Source organism: Anomaloglossus baeobatrachus, chromosome 9 (assembly GCF_048569485.1).
Source record: "Anomaloglossus baeobatrachus isolate aAnoBae1 chromosome 9, aAnoBae1.hap1, whole genome shotgun sequence".
In the NCBI taxonomy this organism is placed as follows: domain Eukaryota; kingdom Metazoa; phylum Chordata; class Amphibia; order Anura; family Aromobatidae; genus Anomaloglossus; species Anomaloglossus baeobatrachus.
In genome coordinates this window covers 222,240,333-222,257,244 of record NC_134361.1, presented here as the reverse complement: position 1 = coordinate 222,257,244, position 16,912 = coordinate 222,240,333, and the positions used below count along the sequence as shown (strand labels likewise).

Below are 16,912 nucleotides of genomic sequence, written 5' to 3'. Positions count from 1 at the left end.
TATCCACACCAGACTGCTCAGATTTGTCGTCCTCTAATATTGAATTAGAGGGCCGGGCTTTCCTAGATAAAAGTCTTATGGAACGTACATGGGAACACAACTCGCTGCCCTGAGATGCGATACCCTCAAAGGAGTCCTCCAGACACCGGAGCAAATACGACACCCTCCAGGAAAGGGCTCCTGATTAGAGACTCAACATAGCACATCCTAACAGACGGCGCTAACCTCTATCCACACCAGACTGCTCAGATCTGTCATCCTCTAATATTGAATTAAAGGGCTGGGCTTTTATAGATAAAGTCTTATGGAACGTCCATGGGAACACAATTTGCCAAGCTGAGATGCAATACCCTCAAAGGAGTCCTCCAGACACCGGAGCAAAACCGGCAACCTCCAGGAAAGGAGGAAACAGCTCCTGATCAGACACTCAACTTGGCACATCCTAAAAGATGGTACCGCCCTCTATCTAAACCTGACTGCTCAGATTTGTCATCCTCTAGTAGTATTAAAATTAAGGGCTGAGCTTTCCTAGAAAAAACTCTTAGGAACGTACATGGGAACAACTCGTCGAGATGAGATGCGATACCCTCAAAGAAGTCCTCCAGACACCGGAGCAAAACCGGCAACCTCCAGGAAAGGGCTCCTGATCAGACATTCAACGTGGCACATCCTAAAAGATGTCACCACCCTCTATCCAAACCTAACTGCTCAGATTTGTCGTCCTCTAATATTGAATTAAAGGGCCGAGCTTTCCTGGATAAAAGTCTTATGGAACGTACATGGGAACACAACTCGTTGAGCGGAGTCCTAATAACCAACAGACCTCAGTGTGTGTCTCGCGGTCCAATATGTGCGCACAAACTGTCTCGCTGGCACGGAGCGGGTTACGGAGGAAACGCTGGCTGCCATCCTATTAATCTTGTTTAAGTGGATGCAGCACTATTTGCCTTTCTCAGTTCCGAGCATCGCGTCCGTGACAAGCCAAAATCATACAAAGGAATTTAATTAGCTCGCGGAGCACCTAACGGAGCAAGTTCCGCCATGAGAAAAAAAAAAATCAATTTTTAATAATGTTATACATTAGGCAACAAATCTTCACATGTGCCTATAACGCTCCCCAGTGCCTTGCTCCGTCGTAAGACACAGCTGAGAGATGGGCACCGGCCCAACCCTCAGATTTACGGGGCATACAACGACCGGCGGCGTTCTCCGGACCTCTTACCGTGTTAATGCAATTCAGCTCCTTATTAAGTAACCACGGCAGGGACAGCTTTCCTTCTCCACGGTAGCAAGACTGGATTCGCTCCTTAATGCTCTTGTTGATTTGGCTGAGGGTGAAGAGGCAAAGGACGGACTCGCGGGGAGGGTTGGATCTATTTTTTTGACCTTGAGAAAAGACGGTGTAGAGGACATCCTCATCTTCTGGTATCCCTAGTTCTTGGGCCAGTTTTTGGCCCGGCCGGCTAAGATAGGCGCTTTGGATGAGTCTATACTCCACCCCGTCCTTGGTGCATCCGATAGGAAACTCCACGTAGGAGTAAAACTCCGGATCTCCGGAGCACATGCGGACGATCTTGGACGTGAAGAACTTTTCTCCGGTGGCGTCCAGTAACGTCTGCTGCGTGTCCAGTTGTAGGGTCAAGAAGTAGACGAAGCCACCGCTGACGAATCCGTAGACGTAGTAGATGTCGAAGGAAGGGTGAAGGGAGAGGGTGTCGGAAGGGACCTTGATCTGAGAAGACACAAACTCATCCTGGTAGACCAGGCGAAACATCTCCTCGCTCTCCTCGTTCTTCAGAAGTTTGCGGCTGGACAGGGTAGGGAAATACTCCGATTTACCATCGATGGACGTCCCGATGAAAAGTTTGCTCTGCTCGGCGTCTTGTTCTACGATGACTCCGGTCATGGAGTCGGGTTCTCTCGCCCCCGACAAATAATGCTCCTTGCGGTGGTGGGGCTCCCCCAATTTGAAAAGATTGTCCAACCTTAAAAACTGGCATATTCCTTGCCACACGCTCCCGCAGGCCACCACCCGATTACCCGTGTAGTCGATCAGCAAAAGTCTATTGACGTTGTCGGAGGGGGACAGCTTGTAGGAGCAGTGACGCACAGACGGCGGGGGGTAGCAGCGGGAGTTATCGTCGATGGGACCGGTCAAGTGGGAGCGCAGCTCGGTCAGGTTCTCCGACAGTTTGTAGATTCGGTTGACCGCACCGATGTAGACGTCACCCGTGTGCTTGTGCACCGCCAGGTGCGTGAGGGATGTGTCCGACACGGTGAAGCTTGGGAACGGAGAGGAGGCCGACCTTCCGACAGAAGAACACACCAGGAGTATGAGGGAAAGATGAAAGCCACCGATTTGTCCCATGGTGTAATCCTTAGAGCCGAGGTCAGCTTCTTGGGCGACAAAGCCAATATCCTAACTGGTTCGCCCGGGTCCACATTCAGCAGATCACTTCTGGGGCTGAAAAACAAAAATAATTGGGTTAATATAGAGCAAGAACATCACAGAGGCCAAAAACAGACAATAAAAAGGGAACTTCAAGACCCTTTTCGTAAACCCAAACTTTAGGAACAGGTGTTAACCCTGAAGGAGCCTCAGCGAAACGTTTCTGGCTTAGGGAATTCACCCAGAAATACTCATTTGACCCTATAGACGCAATACACGTAGGAAAGGCTTAGACAACCCACCCTACTCTGTTGAGGATTTGTCAAGGGTTTCGCCCAAGTCCTCCCTCAGGTGCTACATATGGATTTTAAGATGCGCAGATTGTTCTACTAAGCCCAAACCAAAATCCACTTGGGTTCCTTCCACTACACATGGCCACATTTGTTAACAAAAAATTCCCAAAAGGGGGAGAAGGGGGAGGAAAGGGACTGATTGGTCCCTTTGGAGCCTTAGAAGCAGACAGTCTCCTCTGCGGTATTTATATACCCCTCCTAAACGGCACCAACAATGAGCCATAGAATATTATTAGTTCACCTGTCGTCTGAGCTGATCGACTCTACAGACGGCGTAAAAACATTCAGACGTCACGTTCCATATGCATCCATATGCTGGATGAGTCAAGAATGTAGGCTTTCAAACAGAATGCGTACATTTCCAGAGGTTTTTTTTTGGGGGGGGGGGTTTACATTTTGCCCCACTTTTAGGCTAAGAATTAGTAAAATAATGGCTGGCGAAACATCCTCACTTCCTCAGGGACTCAATTATTGAACACAATGTTTTTTCCTTAGCGTTAGGCTATGAAGAAGTAAAGGCAATCAAACTAATGCCATGCGAAACGTCCTCACTTCCTCAGGGGCTTTGTTAATTATTGAACGCAATGTTTTTGCCGCAGCTTTAGGCTATGAAGAAATAACGGCAATCAAACTAATGGCAGGTGAAACGTCCTCGCTTCCTCAGCGGCTCTTAATTATTGAAAAAAAAAAAAAGAAAAATAGCCAGCACCAAAATTCTCAATGAGAATTTTGGTGCTGGCTATTTTTCCTTTTTTTTGCCATTGTCCGGATGTGATCTCCGTTTTCAGGCCGTGCATCAGTGGAGCTGTGGACAAACTAAGGGGTAGGCTGAATTCAATTTTTTTTTCTTTTCACTGTCAATTATTGAACTCAATGTTTTTGCCACAGCTTTAGGCTATGAAGAAGTAAAGGCAATCATAATTAATGGAAGGCGAAACATCCTCGCTTTCTCAGGGGCTGAGTTATTGAACACAATGTTTTTGCCCCAGCTTTAGGCTATGAAGTAGTATAAGCAATCAAACTAATGGTAGACGAAACATCTTCTCTTCCTCAGGGGCTCGGTTAATTATTGAACGCAATGTTTTTGCCCCACCTGTAGGCTTTGAATCAGTAGATGTGATCATAAAGGAATGGCAGGTGAAACGTCCTCGCTTCCTCAGGGGCTCTGTTAATTATTTAACACAATGTTTTTGCCCCAGCTTTAGGTTAAGAATCAGTGATGGCGATCATACACTAATGGCTGGAGAATCGTCCTCGCTTCCTCATAATGATTGACTTTTTAGGGGTTAATCCTCCCAAATGCCGTCATCCCAGCACCGTATCGCATGCTCCGCTCTAAGCCCCGGGTTACAATAAGCCGTTTACGAGCTCTACAATCTGGAAATTGAGCTTTACAACGGGCTACCCTCCTGCTGTGTCTCCGGTCTACTCAATTGGGAGCGACAGCCAATGCCAGGAGGAGCCACCTTGTTGTAAAAGACAACTTGACACTTGCACCGCTGGTGCTGACTCCTGACCCCACGCTGGTTTCGCTTTCACCCACCACAGCTGGAGTGAATTACCGGGAAGGAAATACTCCGGGCCAGCGGGTACACAAAGTGTTTATACAGACAAATTATACACAATCCTGTTTGTACTGCGGACTAAAAAACCCAAAGAATCGAGGAGGAAAGGTCTGAAGAACATTCCCAGGAAGGCTCGGGCACTACAAGGGCAATTTCAGATGGCGGGCAAGAGAGTCTCCCTCTCTGGAGGACCCGCCCTGTCCTGCCATACACGGACGACCCAATGAATTGAATGGATGCGGTGTAATGCTTAATTCCTCCAGTGGTGGCGCTGTAGGAAAACTGAACACTTAATGCCAAGATTTCTCAGCTTTGTGACCATTCTTTCAAGCAAGGATCACTTAAAGGGATGACGGTAATATCAGAAAATGAGCTATTGTTACGTCCGGTTTTATGTTAAAATGTATGCAGAGCTGTAGTATATAGAGGTGTTATCAGTCAATGTACAGGAGACAGAGGAGGTGAGCTGTGATATCACCTATTGTGAAAAGTGGATCCTGTGTTATCTTATGTATATAGAGTTAGCAGTTATTTTACAAGAGGGGGAGGAGGTGAGCTGTGATATCTTGTGAATGGTCGATCCTGTGTTATCTACTGTATATGGAGGTGTTATCAGTCATTGTATAGGAGGAAGAGGAGGTGAGCTGTGACATTCCCTATTGTGAATAATGGATCATATAATTTGCTGTATATAGAGGTTGTCAGTCATTGTACAGGAGGAGCAGAGGGCGAGCTGTGACATCACCTAAGGTGAATGGTGGATCCTGTGTTATCTACTGTATATAAAGGTGTTAGTCATTGTACAGGAGGTGGAGGAGGTAAGCTGTGATAACACAGGATGTACTATTCACAATAGGTGATGTCACAGCTCCCCTCCTCCTCCAGTACAATGACTGATAGCACTTCCATATACAGTAGATAACACAGGATCCACCATTCACAATAGGTGATGTCACAGCTCACCTCCCCCTCCTGTACAATGACTGATAGCACCTCCATATACAGTAGATAACACAGGATCCACCATTCACAATAGGTGATGTCACAGCTCACCTCCTCCTCCAGTACAATGACTGATAACACCTCCATATACAGTAGATAACAGGATCCACCATTCACAATAGGTGATGTCACAGCTCACCTCCCCCTCCTGTACAATGACTGATAACACCTCCATATACAGTAGATAACACAGGATCCACCATTCACGTGTTATCAACTGTATATAGATGTTATTAGTCATTGTACAGGAGGAGGAGGAGGTGAGCTGCTGTGACATCACCTATTATGAATCCTGTGTTATCTACTATATATAGATGTGTTATTAGTCATTGTACAGGAGAAGGAGGTGAGCTGTGACATTACCTATTGTGAATCCAGTGTTATCTATTGTATATAGAGGTGTTATTAGTCATTGTACAGGAGAAGGAGGAGGTGAGCTGTGACATCACCTGTTGTGAATGGTGGATCTTGTGGTGTCTACTGTAAATAGATGTGTTACTTTACATTGTAATTCTGTCTGTGGTGACAATGAGACTGCTGAAAAGTCTTCTGTACATAACAGGATGGCCAATATAGTGAATTTGATGAACTCTCCAAGACGGGGTGGGCTTGTGCCGACAACCAGCAGCTAACCCTAGAAAGACGAGCTGCAGTGTAAATCATGGGGGCAGTAGTTGACTTGGCTATCCCAGCTGATCACCAGGATGGCGGCAGCTTTACTCGGGGGGGTTAGGATGGGGTGATGGCAGAATGAAGCTTTAGACCTGTTCTCAGTGGCCATAGCGTGGCATGCTGGGATCTCTAGTCCTCCGCACACATACAGGAGGGCGGCTGGCGGGGAGCATCTGCCGTGCATCAGACATGATGTCAGAAAATGTTATTAACTAAATCTGATTGTGGAATCCGTCTGGTCACATCCACGGCTTTGTAAATCACAGGCCGGGCTCTGCTCTTGGTCAAAGCCGAAAATGAAAATTTACAAGAAAGGTTTTTCTTTTTTTTTTTTTCTTTTCTTTAAAAACCTTAGGATTTTTTTTACTGTGATTTCTAGATAATCTCATAATGGAATAAAAGCATCTTAAAGACGCAGGTTATAAATGTCAATCATAGAGGAAGGCTAATGACATTACAGGATGACTACCACCAACATAGCGGCGGGGGACGGCTGCACCAAGGACCATCAGTAATCTGGGAGGGGGGAGGCAGAACCACATGCACAATTCTCCTACAGCTCCTCCACAGGAGAAATTGGGTATTACACCGTCCTTTCTACAGCTCCTCGGCAGGAGGTATTACACCTCCTTCCTACAGCTCCTCCACAGGGGAAATGGGGTATTACATTCCTACAGCTCCTCCGCAGGAGAAATGGGGTATTACACCTCCTTACTACAGCTCCTCCGCAGGAGAAATGGGGTATTACATTCCTACAGCTCCTCCGCAGGAGAAATTGAGTATTACACCTCCTTCCTACAGTTCCTCCGCAGGAGAAATGGAGTATTACACCTCCTTCCTACAGCTCCTCCGCAGGACAAATGGGGTATTACACCTCCTTCCTACAGCTCCTCCACAGGGGAAATGGGGTATTACCCCTGCTGCGAAATCGTTGCTCGCTCCTGAATGCTCCAGGTCATTTTTTGATCGCTGCTATCCTGCTGCGCCATGCTGATAAGCTGATAATCCTTGTGTTTGACACCGCAGCAGCGACGCTACGCTACGTCTGAAACCACACAACGACCGTCGACGTCGCTATGATCGCTACTCCGTCGCTGCTTTTTATAACATGTTTGACAGCTTACTAACGATCATCTATGGTCGCTGCTACGTCACAGAATATGGTGACGTTGCAGCGACGTCGTTGTCGTTATGTGTGACACCAGCTTTATGGACATGGTGGGTCCTTCAAAGAGACAATAAATAGGTATTCCTATCAGTACGTGACGCCATTTTGCTAGGATAGGGTTTGGTGGGGGTCCGGTGGCTTTTGGTAGCTTCTGAATGGCATCTTCTCTTCATAGGAAGAGGATGAATATAGAGATGGCCCGTAGAGTTGGCTACAAGTCAATTTAGAGGAACAAGTCCATCAGTGAAGTCAAGGATCCATGGCCACGAGCTCCGGTATCCGCGGCTCTTTTGATTAGCCGGCCTGGCGCAATATTGGCCACGAAGCTACAATGGCATCGCGGCAGGCCGAAAAACCAAAATAAGAGCCGCGGATGCCGGGACGTAGGAGGTGGGCACAAAGGTCGGAAAACCAAAAGAAGAGCACTGGATGGCGGGAAGTAGGAGGTGGTTCTCAGGGCTTCCATCCACCGGCCACAGAGTACTAGCATGGCCGTCGGACCAGGCAGTGCACATCGATTCACACCAAATCTAGCGGTCGGACACCTTTAGGGTTCACTCCATTTTATTTTATAGCAGTTACAAAAATGGCTGCTGCCTCACCCTGAGGGACAGAAGTCAGGAGAGTCACCATTTTGAAGACAGGAGCAGGGTCTTGATGTGGTTGCTATGGACAATACCCGTGGCTTATTGACAACCTTTATACTCCAATATGGCTGGATCGGTATCCAGCCATCTTAGTTACCCTGTCATATAGACGAGGAGGCAGATATATTTCCCTCCAGTCACAGATTTTCCTTAGTTTTCCTTCCAAGTGGCAAGAAGAAAGGCGGCCATATTGGTTATCACCATCTATTTCGTCATTGTAATTAATGGGGATTTTTTTATCTTTGAGGGAAGGTCCGGTCAAAATGGTCTTCTGAAAAGAGGACGATAGTGAGGTCTGTCATCTTGGACCATCACTGATATTCATGATCCTACTGTCTGGGGGCCATTAATCTACCCTCGGATGCGTGCAGGAATGGCCGGGCCATACTTTACACATGAAATCAGATGGATTGTGAAGTATTTAGAGTGCAGGAATGTGGAGGAGAGACGAACACGGCACGGCATTCCTCCATTGTGAATTCCACACACCAGGTGCAGCTCGGTCATAATATGGAGATGAGCGGACCAGAGCAGACACGAATGTTATGGGGGCACTTTATGAGGTATTTACACGTGAAGAGAGAATTATAAAAAGGAGAAAGTGGAGACTCCATGGAGCCAGAAAAATAAAAAAAGAGCAAAAGGGACATGTCCTTCATCAATGCACAGGAGAAGGGAGAGCGGAGGTATAATGCCGCCATACTATGACCAATAAATACCGCCAAGACCGGAAGCAGTTCGAAAACTGGAGATATGAAGAGCCTTTTTGTGGGACCCTCTCAGAAAATGTCACCAATAAAGACCCCATCAAAAAGCCCCTGGAATCCCAGTCTCCATCAGCAGAGCATGTCCTTCATCAATGCACAGAAAGGAAAGCGGACGTATAATGCCGCCATACTGTGACCAGCAAATACCGCCAAGACCGAAAGAAGCCATCCAAAAACCAGAGATATGAGGAGCTTTTTTTGTGGGACACTCACTAAAAAGATAACCACTAAGGACCCCAACAAAAAGCCCCTCGTATCTCAGCCTCCATCAGCAGAGACCACGAGATGGAGCCTTATAACTGGGCGTTATGATAACAGGGTGTGAGGCGATTTCCTTCTCATCTGTCCACACATTGACCGAATGTTCAACCTTAAAAAGATTGTTTTTTTGTTCAGGCCATGACAGGAGTGAAGCCCCCGTTATCCTGAACAGGCCCGCCGCCAAAATATCAAATTCATAACAAAAAAGCACAGCCTGAGGCAATTTACACAGAGGCGACGGCCATTTTGTTGTTTGAATCCATCCAGGCCTATCAATGTAAAGAGTCCCACCCAGTCACAGATGAAAATATATTGAATTAGTCAATGGCTGCCATCTTTGTAGGTCATTCCTGTCACAAAAATTACAGCCAACAAGCAAATATGGCACCTACAGGGCAGCATGGCTTCCCTTCAGGCTGAGGTGAACAGCAACGTGTTTCTGAGGAAACATGGTTGTGGATAAACCTCTGTAGGTTGAGTAATTGGATAAACGCTATTGTTCCCTGTTATCTGCCATTTAAAACAATCAACGCGATCATCCACAACTTGTTTGTAGTTTACTGCGTCTTTTAAGGTGCCGTAAAACAAACATGGCTGATCGTCCGCACATCCCCCGTGTAAGGAGGCATCTAATAGGCGAGCGGTCGAAAATCCTCAGAATTACTGATACATATAGTAGAAAATGATCGGCTTTATTATGTCGGTGATCATGATGAGCCATTTATCTGCCCGTGTGAAGGGACCTTTAGTTTTCGTGGCCCTTTAATTAGTGGAATAGCAGAGTGATGTGCTGGGATATGGGCGGCTCGGGCCGTACATCATACGGCGGCGCTGGCAGGGTGATATAGGACGCTGTTCTCATATCCCCGGGTGACATGCACTATAATAAAACACTTATTCCCAGCTCCTCCTATCGATCCTCAGGGCCGAGACTAAATCAGTCACAGGTTCCTCGAACTGATGGCAGTGACGTTATCAACCGGGAATAATCCACAGCGACCTGGCGACAGCTGCCGCAGACTACTCATCCATCGTCCCGTACCTCATGTCTGACTAATGCCGCCCGTACCACATACACCTTATAGAGACAAGTATAGGACACATGTTAATCACCAAATTCTGTGTTTTCATTTCCCAGGTGTATAACATCCCGCCCCATCGCCCCTCGGGGTATAACATCCAGCCCCATCGCCCCTCGGGGTATAACATCCCACCCCCATCGCCCCTCGGGGTATAACATCCCGCCCCCATCGCCCCTCGGGGTATAACATCCCGCCCCCATCGCCCCTCGGGGTATAACATCCCGCCCCCATCGCCCCTCGGGGTATAACATCCCGCCCCCATCGCCCCTCGGGGTATAACATCCCGCCCCCATCGCCCCTCGGGGTATAACATCCCGCCCCCATCGCCCCTCGGGGTATAACATCCCGCCCCCATCGCCCCTCGGGGTATAACATCCCGCCCCCATCGCCCCTCGGGGTATAACATCCCGCCCCCATCGCCCCTCGGGGTATAACATCCCACCCCCATCGCCCCTCGGGGTATAACATCCCACCCCCATCGCCCCTCGGGGTATAACATCCCACCCCCATCGCCCCTCGGGGTATAACATCCGGCCCCATCGCCCCTCGGGGTATAACATCCGGCCCCATCGCCCCTCGGGGTATAACATCCGGCCCCTCGGGGTATAACATTCGGCCCCTCGGGGTATAACATCCGGCCCCTCGGGGTATAACATCCGGCCCCTCGGGGTATAACATCCGGCCCCTCGGGGTATAACATCCGGCCCCATCGCCCCTCGGGGTATAACATCCGGCCCCTCGGGGTATAACATCCGGCCCCTCGGGGTATAACATCCGGCCCCTCGGGGTATAACATCCGGCCCCTCGGGGTATAACATCCGGCCCCATCGCCCCCCTCCCCTCCTTGGTAAATAACATCTGGCCCCATCGCTCCTCTGTGAATAGGATGCAACCAAGAAGTCCGTTCATTACATTTCTTTCCTCCTAAATCTTCACCCATCACCTGCGACTGATATTATTGAGAAGTGGTAGAAACCGCAGCAACTCAGCCACGAAGTGGAGACCCCATAATGCTACAGAGCGGGGGGCCGAGTGCTGAGGAGCAGAGGGAAGAGTCTCCACTGCTCTGCCGACCCCATAACTGCAGAGTTCAGACCTCCTCTGGTAACAGCAGCATAAACACTGCGCCTGCAGGGAATTTCATGGCAGACCAGCTCTGCTGCCGAGCCGTACGTCACCAAGCACAATGCCGAGCCGTACGTCACCAAGCACAATGCCGAGCCGTACGTCACCAAGCACAATGCCGAGCCGTACGTCACCAAGCACAATGCCGAGCCGTACGTCACCAAGCACAATGCCGAGCCGTACGTCACCAAGCACAATGCCGAGCCGTACGTCACCAAGCACAATGATGAGCCGTACGTCACCAAGCACAATGATGAGCCGCACATCACCAAGCACAATGATGAGCCGTACATCACCAAGCACAATGCCGAGCCGTACACCACCAAGCTCAATGCCGAGCCGTACATCACCAAGCACAATGCTGAGCCGTACATCACCAAGCACAATGCCGAGCCGTACATCACCAAGCAAAATGCCGAGCCGTACATCACCAAGCACAATGCCGAGCCATACATCACCAAGCACAATGCCGAGCCGTACATCACCAAGCACAATGCCGAGCCGTACATCACCAAGCACAATGCCGAGCCGTACATCACCAAGCACAATGCCGAGCCATACATCACCAAGCACAATGCCGAGCCGTACATCACCAAGCACAATGCTGAGCCATACATCACCAAGCACAATGCCGAGCCGTACATCACCAAGCACAATGCTGGGACCGTACATCACCAAGCACAATGCTGGGACCGTACATCACCAAACACAATGCCGAGCCGTACATCACCAAACACAATGCCGAGCCGTACATCACCAAGCACAATGCAGAGCCGTACATCACCAAGCACAATGCAGAGCCGTACATCACCAAGCACAATGCAGAGCTGTACATCACCAAGCACAATGCTGAGCCGTACATCACCAAGCACAATGCCGAGCCGTACATCACCAAGCACAATGCTGAGCCGTACATCACCAAGCACAATGCCGAGCCGTACATCACCAAGCACAATGCTGAGCCGTACATCACCAAGCACAATGCCGAACCGTACATCACCAAGCACAATGCTGAGCCTTACATCACCAAGCACAATGCCGAGCCGTACATCACCAAGCACAATGCTGAGCCGTACATCACCAAGCACAATGCTGAGCCATACATCACCAAGCACAATGCCGAGCCGTACATCACCAAGCACAATGTTGAGCCATACATCAGCAAGCACAATGCTGAGCCGTACATCACCAATCACAATGCCGAGCCGTACATCACCAAGCACAATGCCGAGCCATACATCACCAAGCACAATGCCGAGCCGTACATCACCAAGCACAATGCTGAGCCTTACATCACCAAGCACAATGCCGAGCCGTACATCACCAAGCACAATGCCGAGCCGTACATCACCAAGCACAATGCCGAGCCGTACATCACCAGTGCACAAGCTGCATACAGACATGGAGGGAGTAGGCGATGACCGGCCGCACCAAGCCCGGACCTCAGCCCCATCTGAAAACAGATTAGGAGACCAGCCTCCCCCAACATTCTCAGATTCCTCCAAAATCTTGTAGCAATCCCTCCCTGAAGATCAGGGGCCGGTATACCCTCCATATTACTGTCTATGGATGACGGATGAGGGGGCTCAGGAAAGCTCCTGGAGGCGGGATGTGGGCACACAGGGGGCCATTATAGGCTTCCAGTATATCTTACCGCCATATACACGGAGACACAGTTAGCACATGTGAATTTATCACTCCCTGCCCCCGTCGGATGCTCCGCCATCTTGTCGCAGGTGTATTAATCATCTAATCTCATTTCTGCTCATGTATAGGCGGCACGTGCATTATATGGACTGGGGGGGGGGCTCTGGCCTATCTATATGGATGAAATCGCTGCCCCATCCCATAATAGCAGTGATGCCGTCACCCTGGTGCTGCACTTCTCTCCAGTCGCCATGACAACCCCGCCTCAATCCTCCGCTGTACGGCTCCTCTCTCTAATTGGCAGTGAGGAGGGGGTATCCACATAGCTCTTTGCACTGTACGTGGAGACCCCCGGCACATAGTTCTTCCTAGAGCAAACCCTTGCAAGTCTATGTGCACAGACCCCCCCACATTCGGGCTTCTATTACGGCATAGACCCCCGCCCCACCTCCATCGAAAGCATTAAAAGACCACCACAGGTTGTCAGTGTTTATACATGCACTATACTAGTCCATACGTCCCCCCTCTGCACAGGACTCCTGCACATTATGGATAATTTCGGAGGGGTGATCGCAGGCTCCAGACGTCACCCCCATATCTGCTCTTCCCATATTTATCACTGTCACGTCTCCAAATTCTGGAATTCCCTCTACGACTGGGTCAGAAAAAGTCCCCCCAATCACGAAAATATCTGCAGATTCTTCCCCCATCATTGCTCTTGTACGACTACAACTCTCATTATTGTGGGTTTCCAACAGCCAAAGAGTCGCAGATCATGAACGCAAAGGGCAAAAGGACGCCCACCAGGCCGACTGAAGGCCTCGGCCAGCGTGAGAAGATTCCTGCACCTACACTTGGCCTTGAGTCTCGCTGGGCGTCTCCTCATTTGTATTTGTGGCCGCATGTTCCCCGTTAATGACGTCCAGTTGTTATTCAGCCATTACCCCATTCTTCTCGCCCCCTCCCCGGCCGCTAAATCTGGCTCCTTCTGAAAGCCTCTTTCAAGGCTTGTCAATAAAAGTGATGTCTGTCCCAACACATGAGGTGCAAAAAAAGGACCTGGAGGCCCGGCCGGCGGGGTCAGAAGGGACCCATCGCGGTCCCTCGTTAAAAAACCACACTTGTGCCATAAAACCGCTAAAAAGAGAAGGCCACCCTGGTAAACGAGCCTTTCACCCCGCCTGGAGCCAAAAGTATAACTTGGTGTCAGGAGAAGCACAGACAGCAGAGGTATTGCCCTGGGGAAAGGGACATTTTTACCAAAAAGTCACCAGCTTATAAAATGTGGCCATACATTAATTAAATGTCAGCTTTTGAAGACTGGTCAACCTTCTAATGTCTTAGGGGGATTGGGCATGTTAAAATTCAACATGTCCAATCATTTTTCAAGAATGAAGACACAATTTCCCCCTCATTAAAAACACATGCACGCGCAGTCATTTTGAGCACGCACACGTCAGGTGAGAGGGGTTGGCAGGAATAGGTGTTAAAAGCTAAAATATTTGACCACATTTAAGGAGGTTTTTTGCAGCACTTTATAAAAATGCCCGTACCTGGGTCACAAGGATGTGGTAGTACTAAGGTAGGAGATGCGCTGCGAGGGACACATACGGAGGAGGATAGGCCATTTACACAAAAAAAATTATCAATGGCACTAGGGTGAAGGTTTTCATGGATGTGCACTTGACCAACTGCGGTCACACGTCGTCCCGAGCCTCACACAGTCTCCGTCCCGAGCCTCACACAGTCTGCGTCCCGAGCCTCACACAGTCTGCGTCCCGAGCCTCACACAGTCTCTCCATCCCGAGCCTCACCCAGTCTCTCCATCCCGAGCCTCACCCAGTCTCTCCATCCCGAGCCTCACCCAGTCTCTCCATCCCGAGCCTCACCCAGTCTCTCCATCCCGAGCCTCACCCAGTCTCTCCATCCCGAGCCTCACCCAGTCTCTCCATCCCGAGCCTCACCCAGTCTCTCCATCCCGAGCCTCACCCAGTCTCTCCATCCCGAGCCTCACCCAGTCTCTCCATCCCGAGCCTCACCCAGTCTCTCCATCCCGAGCCTCACACAGTCTCCGTCCCGAGCCTCACACAGTCTCCCTCCCGAGCCTCACACAGTCTCCCTCCCGAGCCTCACACAGTCTCCATCCCGAGCCTCACACAGTCTCCATCCCGAGCCTCACACAGTCTCCATCCCGAGCCTCACACAGTCTCCATCCCGAGCCTCACCCAGTCTCCATCCCGAGCCTCACCCAGTCTCCATCCCGGACCTCACCCAGTCTCCATCCCGGACCTCACCCAGTCTCCATCCCGGACCTCACCCAGTCTCCATCCCGGACCTCACCCAGTCTCAATCCCGGACCTCACCCAGTCTCCATCCCGAGCCTCACCCAGTCTCCATCCCGAGCCTCACCCAGTCTCCATCCCGGACCTCACCCATCACTAACAGCTGGTCTCTTCCCCTCATGCTTAGCCTCGACCACACCCAAAAAGCCCTCCCGCAACCCGTCTCCTTCCAGACCTTCGGCCTGGGACACTTTGTAAGGTCCTATGGCTTTGAGAATCACCTCTAGACTGAGGATACGCAGATCTGACTCTCTGGACCTGACATCACCTCCTCACTAACCAGAACCCCACAATGTCTGCCATTTCATTTTTTTCTCCACTCCATTTTTAGAAGCCAATATGGATAAAACAGAATTCATCCTCTTTCCCCGCCTCATTCACCTCCCTCAATGGACCTCGCCAAAGACAGTGGCTGCTCATTATCACACGCTCGCTGCCTCAGGGTAACCCTCCACGCTCTCCTGCAGGCCACAAATCCACGCCCTTTCCACCTCCTGCCGACTCCAACAGACGCACATATCCCGAACACAAACACTCCATCAAAAGCAGCAGAAACACTAGAGCATGTCCTCACCAACTGTACCCTCACCCCACTATGCCACCGCACCACCAGCTCTGCCCTCACCAACTGTACCCTCACCCCACTATACCACCGCACGACCAGCTCTGCCCTCACCTACTGTACCCTCACCCCACTATACCACCGCACCACCAGCTCTGCCCTCACCTACTGTACCCTCACCCCACTATACCACCGCACCACCAGCTCTGCCCTCACCAACTGTACCCTCACCCCACTATACCACCGCACCACCAGCTCTGCCCTCACCAACTGTACCCGCACCCCACTATACCACCGCACGACCAGCTCTGCCCTCACCAACTGTACCCTCACCCCACTATACCACCGCACGACCAGCTCTGCCCTCACCAACTGTACCCTCACCCCACTATACCACCGCACGACCAGCTCTGCCCTCACCAACTGTACCCTCACCCCACTATACCACCGCACGACCAGCTCTGCCCTCACCTACTGTACCCTCACCCCACTATACCACCGCACGACCAGCTCTGCCCTCACCAACTGTACCCTCACCCCACTATACCACCGCACGACCAGCTCTGCCCTCACCTACTGTACCCTCACCCCACTATACCACCGCACGACCAGCTCTGCCCTCACCTACTGTACCCTCACCCCACTATACCACTGCAGGACCAGCTCTGCCCTCATCTACTGTACCCTCATCCCACTATACCACCGCACGACCAGCTCTGCCCTCACCTACTGTACCCTCACCCCACTATACCACCGCACGACCAGCTCTGCCCTCACCTACTGTACCCTCACCCCACTATACCACCGCACCACCAGCTCTGCCCTCACCAACTGTACCCTCACCCCACTATACCACCGCACCACCAGCTCTGCCCTCACCTACTGTACCCTCAACCCCACTATACCACTGCATGACCAACTGTACCCTCACCTACTGTACCCTCACCCCACTATACCACCGCACGACCAGCTCTGCTCTCACCAACTGTACCCTCACCCCACTATACCACCGCACGACCAGCTCTGCTCTCACCAACTGTACCCTCACCCCACTATAACACCGCACGACCAGCTCTGCCCTCACCTACTGTACCCTCACCCCACTATACCACCGCACAACCAGCTCTGCCCTCACCTACTGTACCCTCACCCCACTATACCACCGCACGACCAGCTCTGCCCTCACCTACTGTACCCTCACCCCACTATACCACCGCACGACCAGCTCTGCCCTCACCAACTGTACCCTTACCCATCCCCCTCACCCCACTATACCACTGCACAACCAGCTCTACCCTCACCTACTGTACCCTCACCCATCCCCCTCACC

The 16,912-nt window shown here is 50.7% G+C and overlaps 1 protein-coding gene across 1 annotated transcript in view; it reads right to left on the bottom strand.

Annotated features, from left to right (window-relative positions):
• The window catches only part of PLXNA3 (plexin A3), a 130,808-nt gene that overhangs the window by 82,041 nt on the left and 31,855 nt on the right, over positions 1-16,912 (bottom strand). Inside the window, exon 2 of the mRNA XM_075324609.1 lies at positions 1,223-2,464. Coding sequence (XP_075180724.1) covers positions 1,223-2,368 — 1,146 coding nt within the window. The 5' untranslated portion in view covers positions 2,369-2,464. The remainder of the gene's footprint in view (positions 1-1,222; positions 2,465-16,912) is intronic.